General features: G+C 32.1%; 2 protein-coding genes and 1 long non-coding RNA gene across 8 annotated transcripts in view; 2 read left to right on the forward strand and 1 right to left on the reverse strand.

Annotated features, from left to right (window-relative positions):
- Window positions 1–3,811: 3,811 nt before the first annotated feature.
- LOC128183503 (glycoprotein 3-alpha-L-fucosyltransferase A-like) overlaps window positions 3,812–25,168 on the reverse strand; it is a 28,110-nt gene continuing 6,753 nt past the window's right edge. Inside the window, exons 2-3 of one of the 5 annotated variants that reach the window (XM_052852528.1) lie at window positions 20,561–20,778; window positions 3,812–5,067 (exon numbers count right to left, since the gene is read on the reverse strand). In XM_052852528.1, the coding sequence (XP_052708488.1) occupies window positions 3,873–5,045 (1,173 nt within the window). In that variant the 5' untranslated portion in view covers window positions 5,046–5,067; window positions 20,561–20,778 and the 3' untranslated portion in view covers window positions 3,812–3,872. Of the gene's footprint in view, window positions 5,068–9,470; window positions 10,615–17,869; window positions 19,220–20,560; window positions 20,779–25,168 lie in introns of those variants that run through there. The other 4 variants (XM_052852527.1, XM_052852529.1, XM_052852531.1 and 1 more) reach the window with 4 other exon arrangements.
- LOC128183508 (uncharacterized) overlaps window positions 9,691–25,168 on the forward strand; it is a 30,944-nt gene continuing 15,466 nt past the window's right edge. The window contains exon 1 of one of the 2 annotated variants that reach the window (XR_008243615.1): window positions 9,691–9,734. This is a non-coding gene — a long non-coding RNA (uncharacterized LOC128183508). The remainder of the gene's footprint in view (window positions 9,735–25,168) is intronic. The other variant, XR_008243614.1, reaches the window with a different exon arrangement.
- Window positions 21,084–24,480, forward strand: LOC128183507 (zinc finger protein 99-like). Its single transcript, XM_052852534.1, has 4 exons — window positions 21,084–21,800; window positions 22,308–22,339; window positions 23,103–23,213; window positions 23,397–24,480. Exons 1-4 carry the CDS (start codon window positions 21,680–21,682, stop codon window positions 23,523–23,525), a joined length of 393 nt encoding a protein of 130 aa, XP_052708494.1. The 5' UTR covers window positions 21,084–21,679; the 3' UTR covers window positions 23,526–24,480.

Here is a 25,168-nt window from a genome sequence, read left to right on the forward strand (position 1 = left end):
TTATTATGGTGTTATGGTGTCACTTGTACACTTATTGTAGTGTCATATTGTTGATGTTGAGAAGATGAAGATGTGATGGTGTAGATGATGATGTTATGGTGAAGTCGATGACGATGCGATGTTCATGATGATGACGACGATGATGTTATGATGTCGATGACTACGATGATGATGATGGTCATGTCGATGACATCATAAGAAGCAACATCCATGGAAGTCTGGTGAAGTTAGGACAAGTAATAACTAAGATATCATCATCAGAGGACACCTGTTTCAAAAACTTTAACTAGCTCTTAAAACCTTAACCTCCTCCAGCATCCGAAACCTGTGGCTCAGATTCAGCATTCAAGCCTGTCTGGTGCATCAGTATCAGAAGACACACCATCCATGCAAGTTTGGTGAAGTACGGACCAGCAGTAACTTAGATATTACTATCAAAGGGCACCTGCAACAAAAACTTTAACCTGCTCCAAAAACCTTAACCTCCTCCAGCATCTGAAAGTTAGGAACCAGATTCAGTAGGTCCAGATGCATCATCCATGCAAGTTTGGTGAAGATAGGACAAGTAATAGCTTAAACAAGATACAGGACCTGCAACAAAAACTTTAACCAGCTCCGGACGCCGACGCCGGGAGTATAGCATAAGCTCCCCTTGACTTCGTCTCTGTGAGCTAAAAAGGTGAAAGCGCGAAGATTTGAAGGCGAGAGTGCGAAGTTGCGAAGACGAATGAGCGATAGTAGTATCACTTCTTCGCCTTCGCAACTTAGCACTTTTGTCTTCGCATCTTCGCGCTTCGCCGTCGAATCTTCTATATTCTTCATATTGTTCATGAATTATACTTGCATTGAGGATTTCCACTATTACAAACTGCTGGGTATGCAAGTGTATCACCCAGATTTAATGATGAAACCAAAATTATGACAAGTTTACTCAACTGTTAGGCATTATAACTAAGCTGAAGTTACATTTGTAGTAGGCACTGACAGCAGCCATTACACCAGTAGAGGTGAACGGCCAATAAGGAAAATCGTCAAGGTACTGGGAGTACTCGTACAGAAAATATATTTTACTTTATCATTGGCAAGTATTACGGGACGCTCTCTCCCGTACAGGACTACCACTGGGCCAACCTTGAGCTTATTCTCTTGTTGTTGGACCCAGCCTTATGAAATCTCCAACAAGCCAACACGCGTTTTAGTTTTTAGACTTTTATATAGACTTTACATGAAATATACTTTTACATGAGTTTGGTATGCATCAGCACCGAAGGTCTGATGCCAACTGCCTATAATTTACAATTCAGAATAATATATAATTAACAATGGAATAACACAATAAAGGATTAACATAATAAATACAGATGTAAGTAAATCAAGTATCAAACAGATATTGAGTAACTCGGGACATTTTAGCAGCATGTACATAAAAGGATTAATAAGATGAAAGAAGCTTAAGTGTCAATAAACATAAACAGAAGTCAATTAAAAGATTAGCTGTCCATCACTGATTGTGCCTCAGGTGGGATAAATGCTGCGCGGAATTTATAACGTTTATAAAACAGTTGTCGAAATAGATGAAAAGTTTTTAATTGTAGCAATTCACACTAAGTACGAAAAAGTTAATTTACACAATAATTAAAAATAGTCCGAAAGATTGAATGTCACACCGTGACACATACTTTAGTTAATATCAAGATGAGTAATGCATCAATAGTTTGTATGAGTATTGATAACTTTTGATGTGTGATCAAAATCAGAGGATATAAACCCCTAACATGGGCCCGAACCCCTTATCAACGCTTTTAGAAACAATCTCTTCTTATTACATGTATAATCGAACAATGTTTATTATCTATTTAAGATGTACTAGAGTCAGATACTCTTCACACATTTGCCCTAAAAGAATAAAGTCTATTCATGATTACAGATACAACATTACAACAAATGTATAGAATATCGATGTTGATGTACATGTATTATGTACAAGGAAACAAAACTTACGTAAAATGATTTTTTTTTTTAAATATCCCCCAGAAGTGTAAATAAGAAGTATTCATATTCCTACGTTACCTGCCTCCGTTGTCTTTTTCCTTTAAAATATATACATGTTTCATTCTTCGATTGTCAATTCATTCACCAATGAATATTGCTAATATCATTACAACAATTATTCTTTCATGATTATTGTTCGTTATTTATCACACAATATCCTCATTGTGTATAAATTTGGTTTTCTTTATTTGCGTCATTTCCCGCCATATGTCGACGAGAGAAGTGACGTAACTGTTAACAAGCAATTTGTGGCAATGTAAGAGTGTTTTGTGTGTGCTTGCTACGGATATGAAAAACTATATACATCGATTAATTTAAAAGTTCGGTGTTTATAACTTCAAAATCAGTTGAACAGAGTGAAAAATTAAGTAATTTCAAAGTCATATCTTGGATACGGAGTAACCAATTTCTATTCATGTTTACGGGGGGGGGGGGGGGGGGGTTGGGTTCTATGGGGTCATTTTTCTTCACGTTTAACATGAAGAAAAATAACCCCTGGGTCTTTTTTCTTCAGAAAAATCCAATTATTCTTCAGCTATGGGGGTCATTGTTCTACGTCGAAAAATGACCCCCGCTCATTATTCTACGGGGGTCATTATTCTTCATTACACCGGATCAATAATCAACATAAAATAGACAGAATGTATTCTATTGGGGGGACGATATTTATGATTATAAATATAATTATATAATTATATATATAATTAGATATGTACGATGAAATCAATGGCGTTAAAGCAACAAATAAAGCTGTCAGGTATTTAGGTATTTTTATAGGACAAGATAAAGAAGAATGTTACAATAAAAATTGAATGAAAATATATCATGGCATTGAAAAGTTATTTGAATCGTTGTTTGGTAAATCATGTATTGTCATAACATTCGCAACTTCAAAACTAGTTTATATTGCATCTATAGTGTGTATACCAGATAAAGAATATATCCGTAATGTCCTTAATGTCCAATGACTCTTATTTAATTTCATATGGGACAAATCTGAAAGAATCAAACATAATATCTTGATAGGCGATATAACAGATGGAGGTTTATCAATTATAGATATTGAAAGTAAGTTCAACACTAAAAAACAGCGTGGATACCGCGATTGTTATCTTCTAGGGGCACTCTATTTGAAATATTTAAGAATTTTATGGAAAAAGCTAATTCAAATCTTAATTACGTCTTACAATTTTCTGAAACTAATTTAAATGCACTGGATAGTATAGGCAAATTTCCACTTTTCTACGAACAAACTCTTAGCTCATTTAACGAATGTAAACAAAGGTATGACTTCAATAACAATAACTTATGCTCTTATCCGATATTCTTCTATGTTACGTCTTATGAAATGTGATGAACAACGTCTTATCTCATCATTTGCTGATACATTGTAATACATTAGCTTTTTTGAGAGAACAGTCTCAAGTGGCATCGTCCACTCGGGAGTGTTTGGACTTTTTGTGTTGTAAGGACCCTGGTGGACCATAATCCCAGTACTTATGTTTTATACTTATAAAATGCAATACTTTGGTTGAAAATAATTTATCCAATATATGTATATTCATTGAAAACAAAATATATTCGACAAAATACAATCTATGTATAAATCGTCAAATTTAGATTTACGTTTTTCTAACTAACACCTGTATTGTTTATGTATTATTGTTATCTGTATAAAAACTGAATAATAAAATCTAGAAAAAAAATTAGGCATTTGAACACTTTTAATTTCAAAAGTTTAATAAAAAAAAAACGCATGCAGATTTTAATTTTAATCTCCCACATTAGAACTATTTAACATTAAAAACATACTACGAACATTATGGCTTGATACAAGTATCATTCCAAATCCAAGAATTAATATCTGGTATAATTTTGCTACTGGCTAAAGAATATTCCTGAAGTCTAGAACACATTGGACATAAAACTAATTCCCAACGAAATCTACTTCCTGTATATTTGTCCTTCTCCTTTAAATACTCGGAATAAAGAGTTTCGTTTGATCCAATTCTTTCTAGATCCTTAGCCAATTCTTCAGGAGATGCGTAGTCTAGTATATTAATGTACGTTCCCTTTGGTATGTATTCATGGGCATTTTTAGGTCCATTGATTATGGGAATCATAGGGAGATCGTAAAAGAAAAAATTAAATAGTTTCTCTGTGGTGTAGTCTTTGCATATTGAGTTTTCGACTGCTAGGTAGAATTTGTATTCTTCCGCGAACTTTTTGTGACAGTCGGTTACACCCGCCGACCGCTGTCCACATTTAAGTTTTCCACATTTACCATATACATCCACACCTATGTACTTCTGGAGTTTCTTAACGTATTCCTCACGTTTTGAAAACGAGTTACAATTGCTTACAGCCCATGATATGGTCTTGTTTTTTCTTTTGTACACTTCAGAGTAGTTTCGGGACAATGGGATTTCTCGCTTCTGAATTTTTCCGTAAAAATAGGTGAAGTCAGAGTCTCGTCTATATGTCATTGTCCATGAAAATTTATTTTTCCACTCCAGCCTTACAGAATACAGAAAAGGAGATTCAATCGAAAAGAACGTCCAAACCTGCCCATTCTTTTTCTCTGGGACTTTTGAAGGAAGTTTCTCCCCATAGAAAATAACTCCCTTTGATTTTTCGTAATTCTTGTTATTGGTATATATTGTGCATTTTTGTTTTATATTGGGACATCTTGTTGAATCAATAACTGTTGACTCGAAAGACATCCAAGATGGCTTATTGTAAAATAATATACCGATGTTTTTGGTGGAATTAGATTTGTAATCTGCAGTGTTAAGTATCTCTTGATTGTAATGACTGGACACGACACTGTTCTTGTTTTGGATGAGTGGGGTTTTTGGCTCTGGGGGTGTTTTATGCATATCCGTATTGTTGAGTCTTTGGTGGAAATTATTCACCACTAGATTTCCTAGAAGATGTATTGACAGACATACTCCAAGCATAAGGACAACATACTGCCACTGTATTCTTCTCATCCTACAACGCTTAAAAGGCAACCTGTTCAAAAAATAGATTTAAAGATGATTAACAATCGATTGATTTACAATTGAAATGAAATCAAGTCAAATATTTACTTAACATAAACACTATGCTAAATCAGACAACCGTCCAAACAAAAAAAGAAAAGAAAAACAAAGATAATGTAAATAATAGACGATCACATAACCAGCAAAGACACCTTTCTGACCTGAAAATAATCCATAAAATATACTAGTATGCGCATTGCTGTAGACAACACTATTAATAAACAGAAAGACTTAATTTACAATACCAAATGATGTATTTCAATATGACGTTATATGTAATTTGGCAACTAGGATATAACCATTATGATGAAATAGACAATCATCAAAACAATAAATACATGACAAGGTGTATTAACCAATCACCAAATAAAGTAAGAAACATTTTGATACTTTTGACTTTCAGCCGACCAATAAAGCCACAGACAAGATTTACATTTTTGTTTTATAAAAATGTTGCAAAGGAGAATAACCTATTAACATACACATGTTATGTTAATATTATTCTTCAATATGAATATATGAGATGCCAGATTGTGCCATCCATGCCATGAAATGGCGGTAAAAGTTTTTTAATCTATCGTTAAAATCAGTATATTTCTCATTTAAAATGGGTTTTTTAAAGTTTTTATTCCTTTTGGTTTTTACTTAATCGCCATGTTTTCTTATTTAACTGATTTTGATATCATCAATTGAAGTACTGCAGATAAGCCAATAAAATATCAAAATGTCCTTATTCAATTTTATCTGTTTACAAATTGTTCTTAGTTGCATTAGATACTATAGGAATGTTGGGTTTTTGTTTGGGAATAAGTTTACATGTCATCAGTTTTTCTGTGCTGAATTAAATATGATATGCTATGTCTTTATATTGTTTGTGTGTACTACAAAAACTACCGTATTTAACAGCTACCAAGATATTTTGATTAAAAAGCAAACAATGTGTTGTACTTCTAGATGTAATGAGACAAACACGTATTAGGGGTAAGATCAATTATGAAGGCGTAATTGATTTCGAAATCTTTTTTATTGCTTAAAATTATTAAGTAAAAGAATTGTAAAGAAAATGTAACATCCTCTCTTTGTATTTAAAATAAATCGTGTTTAAACTCTAATCATATTAGGAAGCATCTTTGCAAATATAAATATTTGTTAATAAACTTCTATGCTTAAAATATATCTAGATTAAATTATACAATTTACAAGAAAGTTATAAATTTCATTGGACGAAAAAATTTGAAGTAACCCGGATACTTTTATTCAAGTTTATGATAATTCAAAAAAGAAGTTAAGACCGTTTTGGTTACCGTTTACTAGAACAATATTGGCAATCAGGATACCCGTTATTCGTCAGACTTTAAAGAAAATAACACTTAATCATATTGATCTGCTTTTTCATATTTCCTTGAAAATGAGTTAATAACAATTATATGTGAAACCTTAACTCAGAAATTGTACATCTACTGATACAGTCGCTACAATGATTGAGCATGTAAAAATATTTTTTTCAAAATATCGCCAATTTCTGAAACCTAAGCCTCTTTATTAAACAAGATCTTGACCGCATAGAATTTTATCAACTTCAGTTTTATTTTACTGAATTCTAATTCAACGCGGTTTAAAATGAATTGTGCTGGTTGACAGCATCTGGTCAAAATACGGATCACGCTTGGATGTGAAAATACAAGGATTTATCATTGATCTAACTAAAACCGCTGTCTCCCAACTTTGATCATTATGACCCAGGAATGGGAGGGGGAACTAGTTTTGAATAAGTATATATGGATGAAATCTTTAAATATTTTCTTCTCAAAATCTATAGGACTTATCTATAAAACTCAAATTGTGTGGAAGCATCCTCAGGTAGTGTAGATTCAAGTTTGTTCATATCATTGTCCCTGGAGTATGGTGGGCCCACAACGAGGGGGTGTTAAATATTTACATGGAAAGATAAAGATAAAAGTCTTTATTTTTTTGGTAAAGCATTCAGCCTTACAAAAAGTTTAAACTTGTTTGAAAGCACAGATTGTGCAGATTGAAGTTTGATCATGATTCCCAGAAGATAAGTGGGACCACACATAGGGATTAGGGAGTTTAATAGGAATAGAAAAAAATCAAAGAACAATAAATGGGGCTTATTATTATATATGGATAATAATTGTCACTTTTTTTCACTTTTTGATATTTAATTGTCAAGATATTTTGACTTTAATACTTTAATGGTCTTCTTATCACAGTTATGACTAATGTTGATGACTATGACTATAACTTTGTTGCTCAGGTGAGCGATATGGTGCTTTTGTTTTATCATACAACCTGGTTGCGCCTTTAGAGTGTACGTCATTTAACATGTTACAGCATTATTGTAAATAATAGCATTTATGTAAATTGTGATATGTTATTTTTATGCTGGTACCAAAAATAGTAGTCTAGTCATAATATAATTCTAATTCTAATTTTTGAGTACTTTTGAGTATTTAGCTGATCTTCCTTTCTGTCTACATTAGCCAATCAGAGTGCGGCATTAGTCGCGCGATGTTTTGACTACGTCACTTTAACTGTCAGCTGTAGATTGGCAAAAACCTATTGAAGAATTAAGAGGTAAATGTATTGCCATGTCCAACATTTGCAGTGAAAAATCTTACTAGTATTATTGATTTTGTTGGTTTGAACCCTGCTCTATACAAGGGTCACAGCTTCAGGATAGGGGCAGACACTCATGCAGCACATTTGGGTAATTCTGAAAACTGCATTCAATAAATGGGAAGATGAAAATCTGATGCTATTTGCAGATACATACGTTTGTCAAGCTTTACATTTTAAATATGTATAGCAAATGCTATGTATATATATTTTTCTTGTAAGATTTTCACAGTTCAGAAGTTAACTGCTGTGTATTATAATTGTATCTGATATGCATTGTTTGTGTTTTTAATTCAATGCATAGATTTGTTGTATGTCAAAATTCAGTTCTCATCACAATTCCCTATCATTTGTCTTATATTGGACATTATTCAAAGTGTGATTCATGTATAACATTTATCTATACTATGTGCATTGTGTGGTTACACATACCATAACACAGGTCAGAAGTAAACTTATGTGTTTATGTGCTGTATAGTTTTTTGTTTCTTTTTTTTTTGTTTTTTTTTTAACCATTGTTTCTGTTGTTTGATTTTGTCATTTGAGTAACATGTGCCTACTGGTTCATCTGAAAATGTTTGATTACATGTATATCTGTCTTTAAAACATGTTTGATGGTATTATAACAAACTTTTAACATGTATATTATATAGCAGCTGTTATTTTAACACAGGGCAGAAGTCAACTGATGTGTTTATACTTGCAAGGTAATTAAAAATAAGATGTTCCTAGTGGTATTCAAATTTTTAACTGGTTTGGTTATAGATAATCTGTGCCTTCATGATATATTAATATTTATATCTCCATATAAGGCAGGGGTTAGTCATTGCCATATGTGTTGTATGTACTGCCATATTTCATATTGTTGACTACCATATCTGGCTAGTCCACTTTGTGTGGGGTCTTTTTGTGCAAACCTGCTGTTTGCTTTTGGTGGCTGTTTTTGTTCAACAATATTTTTGTTGCATGTATATTTGGTACATGTTATAATGTATACATCTTTGTTTAATATGGGGGAGGTCATTTGCTCACCTTTTATAACTTACATTCAATGTCTGGTAATTGGTATTATGACTGTTGGAAGACCTCCCCTTATTGCCTAATTTTTCTTATTAGCAAAAATAAATGGCAGTACATACACACAACCAAGTTTTATATTTTTCTATCAATCCTAGACAGATCAACAATATTACATAAATCTAATTTTTAAGTGATGCAGACTTTGTATTATTACGCGGTGCAAATCAACTAATTAATATGTAATCTGTTGAACAAACATAATGCAGTAGAGAAAAATAAAAACCAGTATAATGCAGAAGACAACCATCTAAATAACAGCTTCACAACATGATGCAGAAGACAACCATTCAAATAACAGCTTCACAACATGATGCAGAAGACAATCGGAAATTAACTAAGGATTAGTTTCATGCTTTCGACTTGCAGCCAACCAACAAAGCCGCGGCCACATTTTTGTTGAATAAAAATGGCGCAAAGAGCAACAACCTACTAACAAAGACATGATATGATTATTTTATTTTTCAATATCATTACATAAGATGCCAGATTGTGACATCCGTGCCATGAAATGGACATTTCATTGCATGAACAGTATTTTTATAACTTATTGTTAAAATCATTTAAAGAATGACTAAATTTATCATTAACATAACATTACAAAAGGTTTTTTTCATTTCTTTTGTCTTGTTTTACTTATCCGCCATGTTTACTTACCTTATTCAACTTATTTTGGAATCATCAATTGAAGCATTAGAATTTTTGCAAAATTGACGGATTGTAACGGATTAAAAAACTCACCAAATGTCAATTTTTCATCAAACGAAAAATCATTTCATGTTTCGTTTATGTTGTTGGTTTTCTAGAGCGATTACAGATAAGCCAATGAAAATGTCCGACGTAAGTCTCAAATCTCGCGAGACTAAACATAAGTTACATTAGATGTCGCGAGATTAGCTTGCTTTAGAAGATGACTGCAAGGTAAATATGCTGGTGGTTTTTATCATTTGTTTTGACAAAGAATATTACATTGTATATCCAGAAGACTATTTTTGCATTCGCAGAAGAAAATTAACGAAAAAGCCTAATTACTTATGAACCTTCCGTAGAACTGTAATCATCCCGTTCTGTGAAATTGTAACCATTCCCCATTAGAATTAAACAGAAAAAATAAGAGCAAAAAACCCCCCAAAATACCAAAGGTCACATCGGCGCAGTGCAGTGTAAAGACAGATCAGGTTACCAGAGTGCAGGTGTAAAATTGTGCAACAGCTCATGAAAAGCAGGTATTTGAGTACATTTAACGTTCAAATGTGTAACATCGACTCTTAAAGGGACATGGCCACGATTTGGGTCAAATTTATAAAATTTAAAATAACCAAAACAACTTGTTCTTTTTGTGACTTTAGCTAAAACGAAAAAATTATCATGACGTTACAGTGTAAACTTATTTAAAACAATATGAGCTGCAATTTTCATGCTGAAATTTTTTTATACGAAATTGTTATTTTCTACTTAAATGACAAAAATATCATGGTTTTTAAAGTTCTGTTAGCCATATTTTTATTGGAAAAGCCGTAAAGTAGCCTTAATTGAAGCAAAATTAAATTATTGTCGTCCTGTACAAAAATTGATCTGCTGTATATTCCTTTGAAGAGAAACCTTTTTCTGACGAAAATTAATGATTCTTTCAAGTCTTAATAATCATAAAAGTTTATGGTACATGCATACTTATCACTCTAGCAGATTTTTGCAAGAAAATAAAATTCTAAAAAATACAGCTCATATTGCTTTAAGATTATTTGTCTCCTATTTTGAACACAACAACAGTAAGGTGTCATTAACAATATATATTATTTTTGGGCCATTTTTTTGCCTTGCAAGGGATATATTTTTATATGAATTATCCCCATTTCGATTTTTAAATGACAATTTATTTTTAAAGTAAGTAATTAATTTATTTGATGGAACTTTAAGGGAAATTTTTAATATTTTTAAGAACAGAAATAAATCAAAAACTTAATTACAACTTTAGCTTTTTTACATAAAAATATCAGGATTTTACTTAAATATTTAAGATATCAATACTTCTGGGTTTCGAGTTTTTTATTTTAAATTTGAACAAAATATTATATCACATTTAAAATACTTTATGATATTTTCTTTACTACTTCTTTCTTGGCATATCAACGTAAGCATGTTCTTCATAGCATATAATACTCCATGGTCACTTTCTTGACATTATTCAGGGGTACTACAATAGAAATCACACCTATCCTTATTTTTGGAATTATGACTTTTGAGACAGTTTCTGGTTGGAAACTTCAATAAATTATTCTTTAGATTTATCTATTGACATTAATAGAATGATAATTCGAATATATCAATGATTATGTGAGCCACTTATGATTACCTTCATCTACATTTTCTAAGATTAAGGACCTTTAAATTTACTTAGCTTAAGGATATTTTACATGATGGAACCGTTAACTTATTGATAATTCAAAAATTTAATACAGAGGACACCAATAAACCCCCTTCGAATTTTTTCAGATTTTTAAAGCTTCAAAATAAGGTGATTTAAGTGATTAAAAAGCCACTGTCCTGTTCCTCTAGCATAATTTACATACAAAATACCAGATAGAATTTCATATTCAATGCTTTTATATCTTTTGGCAACAGTTTTGGTCAGTTTCTGACAGAAACAAGTAAGTTCAAGAAATGTTTACATTCTTATCGTCAAATGCAAAAGATGGCCGCACATCCCCTTAACCTTTTCTATAAAATTGAAATAAAAAAGCAACTGCATAGCTGGATATTTAGAGAAGCAGGCAGGCAGAGGTGAAAATATAAACTGGTATTGATTATATATACGTATATTTCCATTCCTATGTTCTTTTTGTTGCAGATCACCGAAAGAAATTACATTTTTTTAATGTTTTACATCAAACCAGGGCGTGGGTGTATGGTACATCGTATCACTTTTTCTAAATTTTGATCTTTAGTTCTAATTTCACTATATGATTTGTATTATTGTCCCAAATAAGAATTTCACATAAAACACTGTCACTGTCATCTAATCCCCACCTTCCCCGTTTTATGCATACATTACATATTTATATAGACGTTATTACAATTTGTTCATGGTTCATAAATTTAGTAATGAGTTTTTCAACCAATTTGTAGTGATATTAAAATGTATTCAATTTATCTTAAACGTGTACGCAAATTTATTTTCTGGCCAAATATTTTTAAGAATTAGAATTTTGTTTTAGATTTTCTGCATATATGCTATGTAAAGATACATCCCCCATTGTGGCCCCACCCTACCCTTGGGGACCATGTTTGAACAAACTTGAATTTACACTACCCGAGGATGCTTCCATATAAGTTACAGCTATTTTGGCCTCATAGTTTTTGAGAAGATTTTTTGAATATACAAAAAAATTTAATTTTCTAAATAATTTCCCCTTGAAAGAAGGTGTGGCCCTTCAGTTGAACAACTTTAATCCCCTCCACCCAGTGATGCTTTGTGCCAAGTTCGGTTGAAATCCGCCCAGTGGTTTTTGAAAAGTTTACAACGATGACAAACAACAGACAAATTTTGATCAGACTCGCTCACTTGAGCTTTCAGCTCAACTGAGCTAAAACTCGAACAAAGATAACATGGCATGCAAATAAAAAAAACAGTTTTGGAAACTTAAAGTTTAGTGGATGGGATCAGTCAGCTGGTGCATACCTAAAAGTTTTCAGGATGGACATGAACTCTGTAATATTTGAAAATACTGATAATTATTTTTTGCATCTGAAAATCACTGTGTTATCTATAGTTCAATTTTAAATTAAATGAGAAGTATTTACAAGCTAACCGATTTTGCAGTTTGGCATAAACATAAACTTTGGTACAAGCTAACTAATTTAATTTAAATATAAACATCTTTAGTCCAAGTTAACTATTTGCTCTGGTCAAGCACCCACTTTCCATTAGCCTTTTTGACCAGTGCAGTCACACATTTCATGAAAACTGCCATTTTCGATTTTTGTTTCATTGAGGTATATTTTTTTTTTAAATCCAACGAATTTAAAATGCGCATTTAAAATAAGTTGTAACCGAGTCCAACTCTTTTGACTGGGTTCGCAGTTGAACAGTTGAAATCTTTTATACATATTTCTTTAAATCGCATGGAGAGGTAATATATATAGATAATATAAGAATATCAGAATAAAGATATTTAAACGCTTGTTAATGTAATATTTTGCATGTGTGCTTAATTTATTTAAACGTTACTTACTGTGAGAAGTTTCCGTTATAAGCTTGAATTATAAACCTTTTTGTAAAGTGGTTTTCAAAACAATGTTCGCATCAATGTAGAAAGTTGTTGCACCTTTCTATTAAATAACCGGGTATGCTGTATTGAAAGATTATTATTACAACTCTGATGGTATTGAAACATTAGAATCATTTTATTATTATTATAGCTCCAAAGAATTTATTTTTTAAGTAAGTAATTAATTTATTTGATGGAACTTTAAGGGAAATTTTAATATTTTTAAGAACAGAAATAAATCAAAAACTTAATTACAACATTAGCTTTTTTACATAAAAATATCAGGATTTTAATAAAATATTGAAAATCTAAAAATCTAAATCGCAACAAATTGGCACATTTTATTTATTATCAAATTTTAAATATGAATGAGTGTTAAGGGGACAGAAGATTTTCTCTATATATTGATGTAAACATTTGTACCCCCCCCCCCTATTGTGGCTCCACCCTACCCCCGAGGACCATGATTTAAACAAACTTAAATCTACACTACCTGAGGATCCCTCCAAAAAGGTTTTAACGTTTCTGGCCAAATTTTTTTTAGATTTTCTGCATATATGCTATGTAAAGATACATCCCCCATTGTGGCCCCACCCTACCCTTGGGGACCATGTTTGAACAAACTTGAATTTACACTACCCGATGATGCTTCCATATATTATTAATATAGCTCCAAAGAATGAAATTTCAAACACATCGGACAGTAGAAATCAAAATTAATTGTCAAATGTTACAATCAAAAACCCAGAATAAATGGTCATCTTTCTAACCGTCTTTATGAAAATCAAAATGGTGGTTGTCGTGTTCGATAGAAATTCGCGAAAATGTTTGAGTATTTTTCCTATACCTACGGAATATACAAGTACTCACTACGTAAACAGAGTCTTCTAGGTAATATGTCTATATTCAGATTTGACTCTTCAAACGTAACGGGTGTTTAAAGGTCCTTTCCACGCTATAAAATAAACCCCTTTTTCTGCAACAACCTCTTTTGTCACTTGACTGCATTGGTCGAAATACCTTTATGCATGACTGTGAAAATACAAAGATTCATCATTGATCTACCTTTAACCGCTTTCTCAAAAATTTGGTCATTATGGTCCAGGAATGCTATAAAAACCTTTTTTTTTAAATTGTGGTGATTAAAACTTCCATTACATAATTTGATCCTATATCATGCGAGTAATTTCTTAAAATATAATATTTACAATTTCAACTGTTTTTGTCTGTGATAGAATTACGAATCAATTTTGAACCATAAAACCCAATCACTTCATAAAACATGAGTGACGCAAAATGGGCGTGTCTTATAGCATAACGGAAAAACGGTATTGGCTGCGCCGCGTATTAATACATAGCATGTGGTACATAAAAAATAGTGGTTTTAATATTATTGTTTTAAAGTGTACAAATTGGAAATGATATAAATATAAGTAATAAGGAATCATTCTTTGAATATTATGAGGTGATAAGTTCGGTCGGAGCGTAGTCAAATCTATCATAAAGCCCTTCGGACTTTATTGGATTTGACCACGCCCCGGCCGAAATTATCACTTTATAATACTCAAAGAATGATTCCTTATTCCTTAAAATCACAAACGACAATTATGGAATGACAACTTTACAGAAAGGTAATTGTCTGTTCTTTTTTAGACTTCACGTTTAAGGTCTGAGTATAAACCTTCCGTATTGGGCAAATGAGAAATGACAATTTGGTCATCATTGCAATACATTGAACTGGTCAGTGTGAAAAACACATTAGCAACCATAACTGAACAGGCGTTGGACAGCTTTGTTCGAATTAAGATGAATACGTGGGACCATTTTGTATGGGTATCTAAAGTTATTAACAATCAGTTAAAATGTATAACTGATTATAAAGTTGCCTACAGTGGATTGCACATACACGTACAATGTATGTCTTTTAAAAACTGAATCTATAAACGAACAAACCAACATCCTAACCCTTACCTGTCTCACTTATTTTCTGATTCAAATTTACAAGTATTTTCAGTCAGTTGTGTTTTTGTAGGTAGTTTTTTGTTATGTGGTCTTTCGTTGATTTTTTTAATAGCACTATAGCAAGTTCTTTGAAATAATGTATTATACGTAATAGATAAATGAAATTTAAACTTCTGAAAATTGTTTAATTTGTTTCATAATTTGGGGTTCGTACCGTAATAAACAATTTGAAACGATTTTCCCTTTATGTTTTTAATTTTCTTTCCATAGATTATTTCCATATTAAAATTTACAAATTGTGGAGGGTAATAATTCAAGTGATAGAAAATTACAAATTCAAACACAATGAAATGAGGATTCGTTTGCTCTTACATTTTCATCGTAAACATATAAGTTGAATTTCAACAGATATAAGAAGATTATAGCAATCACAAACTAGATTTTAGAATCTCTAAAATTTCAATGTTATTAAGCTGCATGGAACACATTATACGCTGTTGGTTATATCTCCTGTGGTTAGTTATTCCTTTCCGTGTAACCCCATTGCTTTATATTTAAGTGTTTTAATTATGGTTTATAGATATTTTTTAATTCATCCCTGTACCTTTGTATATTCTGTATTTGTTTGAATTATTTCCTTTTCCATATTTCTATATATATACCTATAGCTGTGTGGATCAAATAACGTGCTTAGCCTGTTGTTGGGCAATACTTTTATTTTAAATTTGGTCAGTGTTTTGAGATTACTGATTACATGCATTAGATAAGAGTAATCAAGGGGATTGATACCTACAGGGGGGAGTCTGGTATTTATGTTAATTGTTTAGAAGAAGATGCTATTGTAAAGATGCTTGATTAAGAAGAAAAGGAGATAGAAATCAAAGACAAACACACTGTTAATGCATCTACATACTGTAGCAGTCTTTCATTCCGCGGGTCTCAAATGTTACAACTTGTCGTTTCGTTACCTTTTACGGTGGTTTTGATTTCACGGACAATCTACTTCTCTATTATAATCACATCATGATCTTATCAATTACTTTTTTAAAGAGCAAACAAGGAAAAATATTGACGCAAGCGTCAAATGGGCCGCAATATATATAATTGTTGTATGAATCATTAATAGTTGTTTACATAAATAAACACCACAAAGAAGAAAATAACGAGTTGGTTGTACTATAATTCATCCTTATGGTAAATTTTGATATAATTTTCAGCAATACGTTTTGAAGTTAAACATTTTACTATTATTATTAAGAATCGAGTTAGTTACTGTTAGCATTTCTAACGGTAATTGTATGACCATTGCCATAGTATAAAGTAATGGAGAACACATTGATTTGTACATTATTCTAATACAAAGTTCAACTCATCATTATTCTCCTGGAGATTATGTATTTCAAACTTATTTGACGCAGAACAAAAAAATTCAAATATATCATTTATATAGAATTTTATGTCGTTCAGGTCTTTTGTAAATTAGGTCTTTAGAATGTCCCGCATACCGATCCCGATACAATGAAAAACTCCGAAATTAAGCCGATAACCCATATTACATTTACGTGTAAAAACCAAAAAATATGTATTAATTTTAAAAGACATAAAATATATTTCTAAATGCAAATTTACTTTTAATTCATAAAAATAAGCATATTATCAATTCTATATTTTAAAAAAAAAACCATCCCGCAGAAACGCAGTAACAATATCTAATGTATATCAAATAACGGACCGCCTTCTGGCGGCCCGTAATAAAATTTAAAATTTGATTACAATTATTTTTTGTGTCCTTAATTTATGTATTAATAAAGCCAGAAGAACAAACTTTATTAGCAGAGTAGCTAGGTTAAGGAACCGTCTCTATCCTTCCATTTATACTAAATTAATACATTTTTGTAGTTATATCGATATCTACTCTTGTATACCTTTATTGATGCACACTATTAATGTGATAGTGGTGAATTTCGTAATATTATTTTATGCATTTTTTATTTCAGCTTTACAAATTAATGTTTATCATTACAATGATCAAATCATTCATATTAAAAAGTTGTGTTATACGTGTTGTCCCTTAAAGTTAAAAATACCAAATGGTCAGTTCTATATTTAATTCTGGTTGTTTATTGGCTGGGAGAATTTTCCCGCGCTGCGCAGCAGGTAGTTTTCTGGTGAGGAGAGTTGGACATTAAATGTCTGAGATTACACAACTAAATACGACTTCTGACATGACTTCATACTGTAAGTTCTTTTACCTTTAGTTCACAGTTAAACTCTAATTAAATAGCGTAATATTTTTTATTGTATATAGTTTTTACATAAACACTATTCAGTGAGAATGCTAAGTGTGAAAGCAGATAATGAAATTATAATTTGTTGGTATTTATCAAAAAAGTGTTCTTTACGCACACATTATTGTTTAACAGGATCCTGACTTGATTAACAGCATTTGTCATAATTATTTGAAGTGGACCCTGATCCACAATCAGGTATTCCAATATTTTGTTATCTAAATATATCTACCGGTATAAATTGATGTTATTATAGAGATGCATATATATGATATATCTCTAAATGTATAAATATATGATTTAGTAATGTTGCATATGTACGTGTAGAAATTACATGGATGAAGTAATTGTTTATGTAAGAGCGATAACTCATAAAATTATAAACATCGTGTACTTGTTGTGTATAAACTGTTTATATCATTATCATGTTGTGCATATTATAAGGCATATTCTCATTGTATATTTCAGGGTTTTTCATTTTAATACAGAATATATATATATATATATATATATATATATATATATATATATATATATATATATATATATATATATATATATATATAAAAATCCGAACCATCAGTATTGCTATTCTTGGTACAACGCCCAATAGTAACGCTACTTCATTAAAACAAGTACAGCTTCAATCATTCACATTAGATGTGTATAATAATACAAAATTGATGGCGAACATTACAACTTGGTGCAAGTATCATTCCAAATCCAAGAACTAATATCTGGTATAATTTTGTTACTGGCTAAAGAATTTTCTTGAAGTCTAGAACACATTGGACATAAAACTAATTCCCAACGAAATCTGCTTCCTGTATATTTGTCCTTCTCCTTTAAATACTCGGAATAAAGAGTTTCGTTTGATCCAATTCTTTCTAAATCTTTAGCTAATTCTTCAGGAGATGCGTAGTCTAATATATTAATGTACGTTCCGTTTGGAATGTATTCATGGGCATTTTTAGGTCCATTGATGATAGGAATCATAGGGAGATCGTAAAAGAAGAAATTAAATAGTTTCTCTGTAGTGTAGTCTTTGCATATTGAGTTTTCGACTGCTAGGTAGAATTTGTATTCTTCTGCGAACTTTTTGTGACAGTCGGTTACCCCCGCCGACCGCTGTCCACATTTAAGTTTTCCACATCTACCATATACATCAACACTTATGTACTTTTGAAGTTTCTTAACGTATTCCTCACGTTTTGAAAACGAGTTACAATTGCTTACAGCCCATGATACTTTCTTCGTTTTCCTTTTAAACACCTCAGAGTAGTTTCGGGACAATGGGATTTCTCGATTCTGAATTTTTCCGTAAAAATAGGTAAAGTCAGAGTCTCGTCTATATGTCATCGTCCATGAAAATTTATCTTTCCACTACGGCCTTACAGAATATAGAAAAGGAGACTCAATCGAAAAGAACGTCCAAACCTGACCCTTCTTTTTCTCTGGAACATTTGAAGGAAGATCTTCCCCATAGAAAATAACTCCCTTGGATTTTTCGTAATTCTTATTATTGGTATATATAGTGCATTTTAGTTTTAAATTGGGACATCTTGTTGAATCAATAACTGTTGACTCGAAAGACATCCAAGATGGCTTGTTGTAAAATAATATACCGATGTTTTTCGTAGAATTAGATTTCAAATATGAAGAGGTAAGTTTTTCTTGGTTGCGATGTATGGACGAAACACTGTTCTCGTTTTGGATGAGTGGAGTTCTTAACTCCAGGGATCTTTCATGCTTATCAGTATTGATGAGTCTTTGTTGGGAATCATTCACTACTAGATTTCCTAGAAGGTGTATCGAGAGACATGCCGCAAGCACAATGACAACATACTGCCACTGTATTCTTCCCATCCTTCCAGAGTCAAGGGACAACCTGTTCAAAAACAGATTAAAAGAATGATGAACAATAGGTTTATTTGCTACTGACACAAAATTAATACATTAACAAAAAGACATCCAACAAAATAGTCCTAAAACCTTGAAATATTACTATTTTTCAACTGTCTCGCCAACATATGGTTAATGCACGAAGGGGGGGGGGGGGCAACAAACGTTACTCAATGTTGTATACTCGTTGCATATTAAAACCCATAAACGTAATGCAATTTAGTCAAATATCTACATGTATTTAAGAGAGGACACCAATGAACCCCCTACATATTTTTCAGATTTTTAAATCTTTAAAATAAGTAAGCTGCGTAGTTCGACAGCTGTTCTGAGTGATTAAAAAAGCATTGTCCTGTGTATATTATGTATTTGTAAGAGAATGCAGTTCTATATTATACATGTACATGCACAGTTTCAAATATAATGGGTTTTTTTATTATATATTCGTATGCCATTTCAAAATCCTGAGTACGGGGGATTTGTCAGGCCTTGTACGCTTTTGTCCTTTCTGAAACTTACAGGCTCCTTTCAAAATACTGCTTGGCTGTGAAAATATAACGATTTATTTAGCCTACACATTTTCATGTCTGGGTGATACCTTCCCTCAGGACAAATGCAAAATGGCAATTTGGTCATCAATGCAATACAACGAACTGGTCATTATGAAAAATTTATCAGCAACCATATATATGAATAGGCGATGGTCAGCTTTGTACGTATTTAGATCGATAGGTGTTACCATTGTGTACGGGTATGTGAACTTGTGAACAATCAGTTAGGTTGGATTGTTGGCTATACAGATGCCTACAATGGGATGCACACATGTCATTTTCAAGCTGAATCTATAAACCAACAAACATCCTTACCTTTGCCTGCCTTAATTATTTATTGATTAAATTTACTATCATTTTCAATCAATGGTGTTTTTCTAGGTAATAGCAATTTATAGTTACGTCTTCTTTCGCTAATTTTTTAATAGCAGAATACCACGTTTTTTGACATAATATGTTATACTTATTGTATTAAAAAAATCAAATTTCTGAGAATGGTTGAATTCTAAGCGTATATTGGGGTTTGTACCATAACTAATTGATTTCACATGCAGGACATTTTCTTCTTATAGTTTATCTTTCTTGTAGAAATTCTTTCCATATGAAGGTTGACAAAATGTGGAGGATAAAGATTTAATTGAAGAAAACCACCAAATCAAAAATAATCAAATAAAGTATCGGTACTCTAACGTTTCCATCGTAAACATATTAGCTCATTTTTAACAGATATAGGGAAATCATAGCAATTACAAACTAAATTTTATACATGTACCTACCTATATCCGTTGTCCTTGTTAACTCCGAACCTCGAGTAACCGTAGCAAAGTCAGTAAGCTACATGGATCATATTATACGTTGTTGTTTATATCTCCTTTGGGTAGTTACTAGTATTCCTTTCTGCGTAACTCCATTGCGGCTAATTCATTAAGGTCCAGGTTGCAGCCATGTTTAAACCATGGCGGCGTTGATGATAAAGGTGATCGCAGATTTTTACCTGTGGCGATAGATCAATAAGACTGAATCCTGACATGCATCAAAGGGTATTCGTCACATGCTGGTGACCAATATGTTATCAACAATTAAAATAAAAATGTATTTAATGTGTACAGCAAGCCTTGTTAATATCTAATTATAAAAAAAATTCAATTAAAAAAAAATATCTGCAACTACAACAATGTTCATCCAACTGTAGATATAGATATTATATTTTCAAAGATATTTCTATTACAAACATGCACTTCAATTCACTTTTCCTTACTTAAAATAACCTTCACAAACACTTTCCTTTCTTATAGCTGACATGAATTAATAAAAGCATTTGGTCGCCATATTAGTTTCGATCGCTCCTCTACTGACCCTGGGGTATACATGAATATATCGAGCGAGAAAGTTACGGTCAGTTGCTTTCCGATCGAGGCATTCAGGTGGCACGGAAATTTTAATTGCCTGAACTATCGGTACACAAAGCAGTAAAATGTTTGTGATCAAGAACATAGGAAACAGCATTTATTCTTTGAAAGAATCTCCAATAATCTGTATTATTTTGCACAGATAGTGCCGCCATACTTCATATATACATCGAACACGTGTGTCGTTCATACAGAGTGCATAACGTCTGCATTTTTTTTTTGAAAACCCCGGCGGCACTAGATCTAACAAAGAAGCGAAATGATAGTAAATCCAAGAAAGTAACAACGTAACATGTTTCCAACGGTTTCTACAAAAACGCTCCGTTTCTAAAATCCATGAGATCATTGACATTGGTCGATCTGCCACAGTATGTGGTTGCGCATGTGCAATGTTATAACATACACAGGAAAACGGTCTACAGTTATCGCTGATTTTTGAAGTATCTGTGCCTGGATTTCAGTCAGTCTTGTTTCTTCGTTCATTGCATGGATATTCCTTGCCAGTGCAGTGGTTGTCATATTATTACGGGCCGCCAAAAGCACTGGTGTTACGCCGATATGCGTACCATTTGGTACGCATATCATAAGATGGCGACGACCTCTGCAGGTTCGTAAGTTTACACAACTCTTTTTATTTATTCAAATCGTATTTCAGCGGGTAAAACATAGGTTTTTGAAGACCTACTGAGTCTTCACAAGTAGCAACTTATAACATAAACCAAAACTGCATATTAATTGATATTTTCTTCATTAATGAAAATCCCTATGATATGCGTACTTACGGCATGTTTATGTTTTTGGATATACGTACAATATTTTGATGATATGGGTACCAGCTACTTTCCTCTTATATCTTGTGTTTTCTTATTTTCATTGAACTGTGCGGTTTTGAGACGTTGAATACATTTGTATTATATTGTTTTATTATCGTTATCCCCAGAGCGTCAGTATGTTGAGAAACTTGGACATATATTATTACTTTAAAGAAGCGGGAAATAAACATTCAAATTTTCAATATATCATGCTAATTAACATCTTGTTTTCGGTCGTTCGGTTCAATCGGTTTCGATATACGCTTAACACTGAACCTCGATTATGGCAATACTTTTTTCAGAGAATTCAGAAACGATAATGGATGAATCCCATGTAAGTAGATAATATTCAAATAGTTGTCAAGAAATTATCCTATCTATTTAATGTCAATTGTTTTAAAACGATAAATACCCTGAGTATTAATTGTTTCATGCTTTATAATTTGAGCAGAATTCATCATTAAATCGTAAAATTTTGAACGAAATATTCTTTTATTTTATTTTTTTTTTGTTTCATTCGTTCGTATTTCTAATCTTATATTTATAAACAAACTCATTTTTCAAAATTTGAATATTAATTATTTTTTGAGAAAGAAATCGAAGGACTCTAAATATCTGTATCATTCGGACTTGAATGTTGAATATTGACTTGAAGTGAGATTTTATTAATCTGATGAATATATATCAGGTAATCTAAATCACCTGCATTTCTTTCTTGAATAATTATTTTTCATTTATAGTTTTCATCTAACAAGTTGTTTTAATTTTTTTTTACGAAATACAGTTAAATTTATAAATATACAATTCCTTTTTTTTTTAATAAATATCAATTGAAGCTCAGCATTATTATTTTATAACATTAATATGGAATTTTTCGGGTTTAAACAGTTAGTGGATTAGATAGGTCTTTGATTGCAAGCACCCCTAAGCAAAACAAAGAAGTATGAAAATATTTCTTCACACTGTACGGTCTTCGTTTAAATTATATTGCACAATTTATTAATGATTGTGTTTATTCTGATTTCCAATACATATTGTCTACGGTACCTGTGTATTTTACGTGTAAAAAATATTTCTGTAATTATATTTTTTTAAAGATGGTGGCAAGATATGTGAAGTGTGCGGAAAGATGTATAGTTCAAAGCAGGGCATGCAAGAACACAAATACTGGAGCACACAAAGGAATACAAAATTCAAGTGTGGTCAATGTGAGAAAGGTTTTTTGTCGCGGACCAGATTTAAATCGCACCTGCTGCTACATTTGAATTTAATCCATTTTTATTTATTTATTTTGATGAAGTAACAATTCACACTCACACATGCATGCACGCGCGCGCACCTACCCATCCACGTACCCACAAACATGTTGAATTTATATTTTTCTGTTACAGGAAAAACCTTATGCCTGCGACAAATGTACCAAGGCGTATGTCCACAAGAAAGATCTCCGAAATCACAAGTTGGCCCAGCATGATGAGGGGGAAAAGTTTAAATGCGATTATTGTAATTGTAAGGGATAACGTCAAAATCCCTGGTTCTGTGGCGTCGTCTCTGTAAGGGGCTGCTGCTTTTGACAAAACAGGATTAGATGGAACGGCAAATTTAATTTTACATTCTGATGTGCTTATTCTAACATTTCCCAGTCCTTCGCCTTTATACCCACGAAAAAAATTTACCCCTTTTCCCTTGAAAAGTTTTTCAACTGTCAACCAAAATGCCATTGATCATTGAGAATACCGCATTGAAGATGCTGTGGGGTTTGAAAAAAAATTCGCAACATCGAACAACCAGTGGAGCGTTATGTTGTCAATAAGTTGGCCAGAACAAATGCACTTATCAACCGCGATAAAATCTTCAATGATGTTGTTCAATGATGTTGTCCTGATATGAATTCATAAAGTTAATGCCAATCTGTTTGACAACTCTCAGAAAAATAATTGTTTTCTGTAATTTTATCAATTTCATGGGTTTTTTTCGATCTCCGATGATCGTTTGAAAGAAAGATTTCTAGCATGGATATTTATATAACATTTCAATCCATTTTTAATTTTGGCTATTATGTCACTAACCAAGATACCAATATGTATGCTTCGGTATACTAATGTTCCTGCACTTTCATCAAACAATTTTTGTCCTAAGCTAAATTTCTCATTTTTCTGTGTCCATTGACAATTCAATGTATGATTAAGTACTTCATACGGATCTGATGAACTAAACCAACAGGAGAGAGCATAACATATGTAGTTCTCATCTTAAAAAAAAAAACACAACATATCAATTTGTATATTAGTGGTACGTATATCTTACCGGTGGTACGTATATCCAGAAATTCTTATTTGTTTTATGGTACGTATATCTGTTTTGTAGGTACGCATATCATCGAGATTTTCATTAATGAAGAAAATATCAATTAATATGCAGTTTTGATTTATTTTATAGGTTGCTACATGTGAAGACTCAGTAGGTCTTCAAACACCTATGTTTTACCCGCTGAAATACGATCTAAATAAATAAAGAGTTGTGTAAACTTATGATCCTGAAGAGGTCGTCGCCATCTTATGATATGCGTACCAAATGGTACGCATATCAGCTTAACACCAGTGAGAAGGCGGTCCGTTATTTGATACACATTTAAATATTGTGACTGCGTTTCTGCGGGATAGTTTTTTTTAATAGAATTGATTTTATGGTTATTTTTATGAATTAAAAGGAAATTTGCGTACAGAAAAATGTTTAATGCCTTTAAAAAAATATCACATATTTTTTGTTTTACTCTTATTGCTAGCGCTCTCGAGCGCTAGCAACTACGTTAGTCTTTTTCACTGGAATACGCATGCTCGACTCCATAGTAGGGGATTCTGGGAATACTGTAGACAAACTGTACCATTTGAATTTTCTTATTATAAATGTAAAAAAGGCAACACTAGCTGAAGGTCTTATAATGCAAAGTTATTTTCACTATTATAATAAATAGCTAGCTTTATCTTAAATTCGTTTTAGCTCGGAAAACAACTTCGGATATGTTTTCTGAGCTTGCCGGAAAGACCCGAGAAGATACGATTGCGAAAAAACAGTACCAATAGTTCTTGAAAATTTTCACATCGACATTAAAATTACAGTAGATACATAATGATTAAGGCACAGTCCACGAGCTATGCCATGC

The sequence above is a fragment of the Crassostrea angulata genome, chromosome 5, assembly GCF_025612915.1.
Source record: "Crassostrea angulata isolate pt1a10 chromosome 5, ASM2561291v2, whole genome shotgun sequence".
Taxonomy (NCBI): Eukaryota; Metazoa; Mollusca; class Bivalvia; order Ostreida; family Ostreidae; genus Magallana; species Magallana angulata.

Bases quoted from the DNA above. Each gene is read 5' to 3' on its own strand.
- LOC128183507 (XM_052852534.1), top strand. From the start codon at position 21,680: ATGGATATTCCTTGCCAGTGCAGTGGTTGTCATATTATTACGGGCCGC. The intron at 21,801-22,307 runs GTTCGTAAGTTT...TACTTTTTTCAG, and splicing joins GATGGCGACGACCTCTGCAG to AGAATTCAGAAACGATAATG. The intron at 22,340-23,102 runs GTAAGTAGATAA...ATTTTTTTAAAG, and splicing joins CGATAATGGATGAATCCCAT to ATGGTGGCAAGATATGTGAA.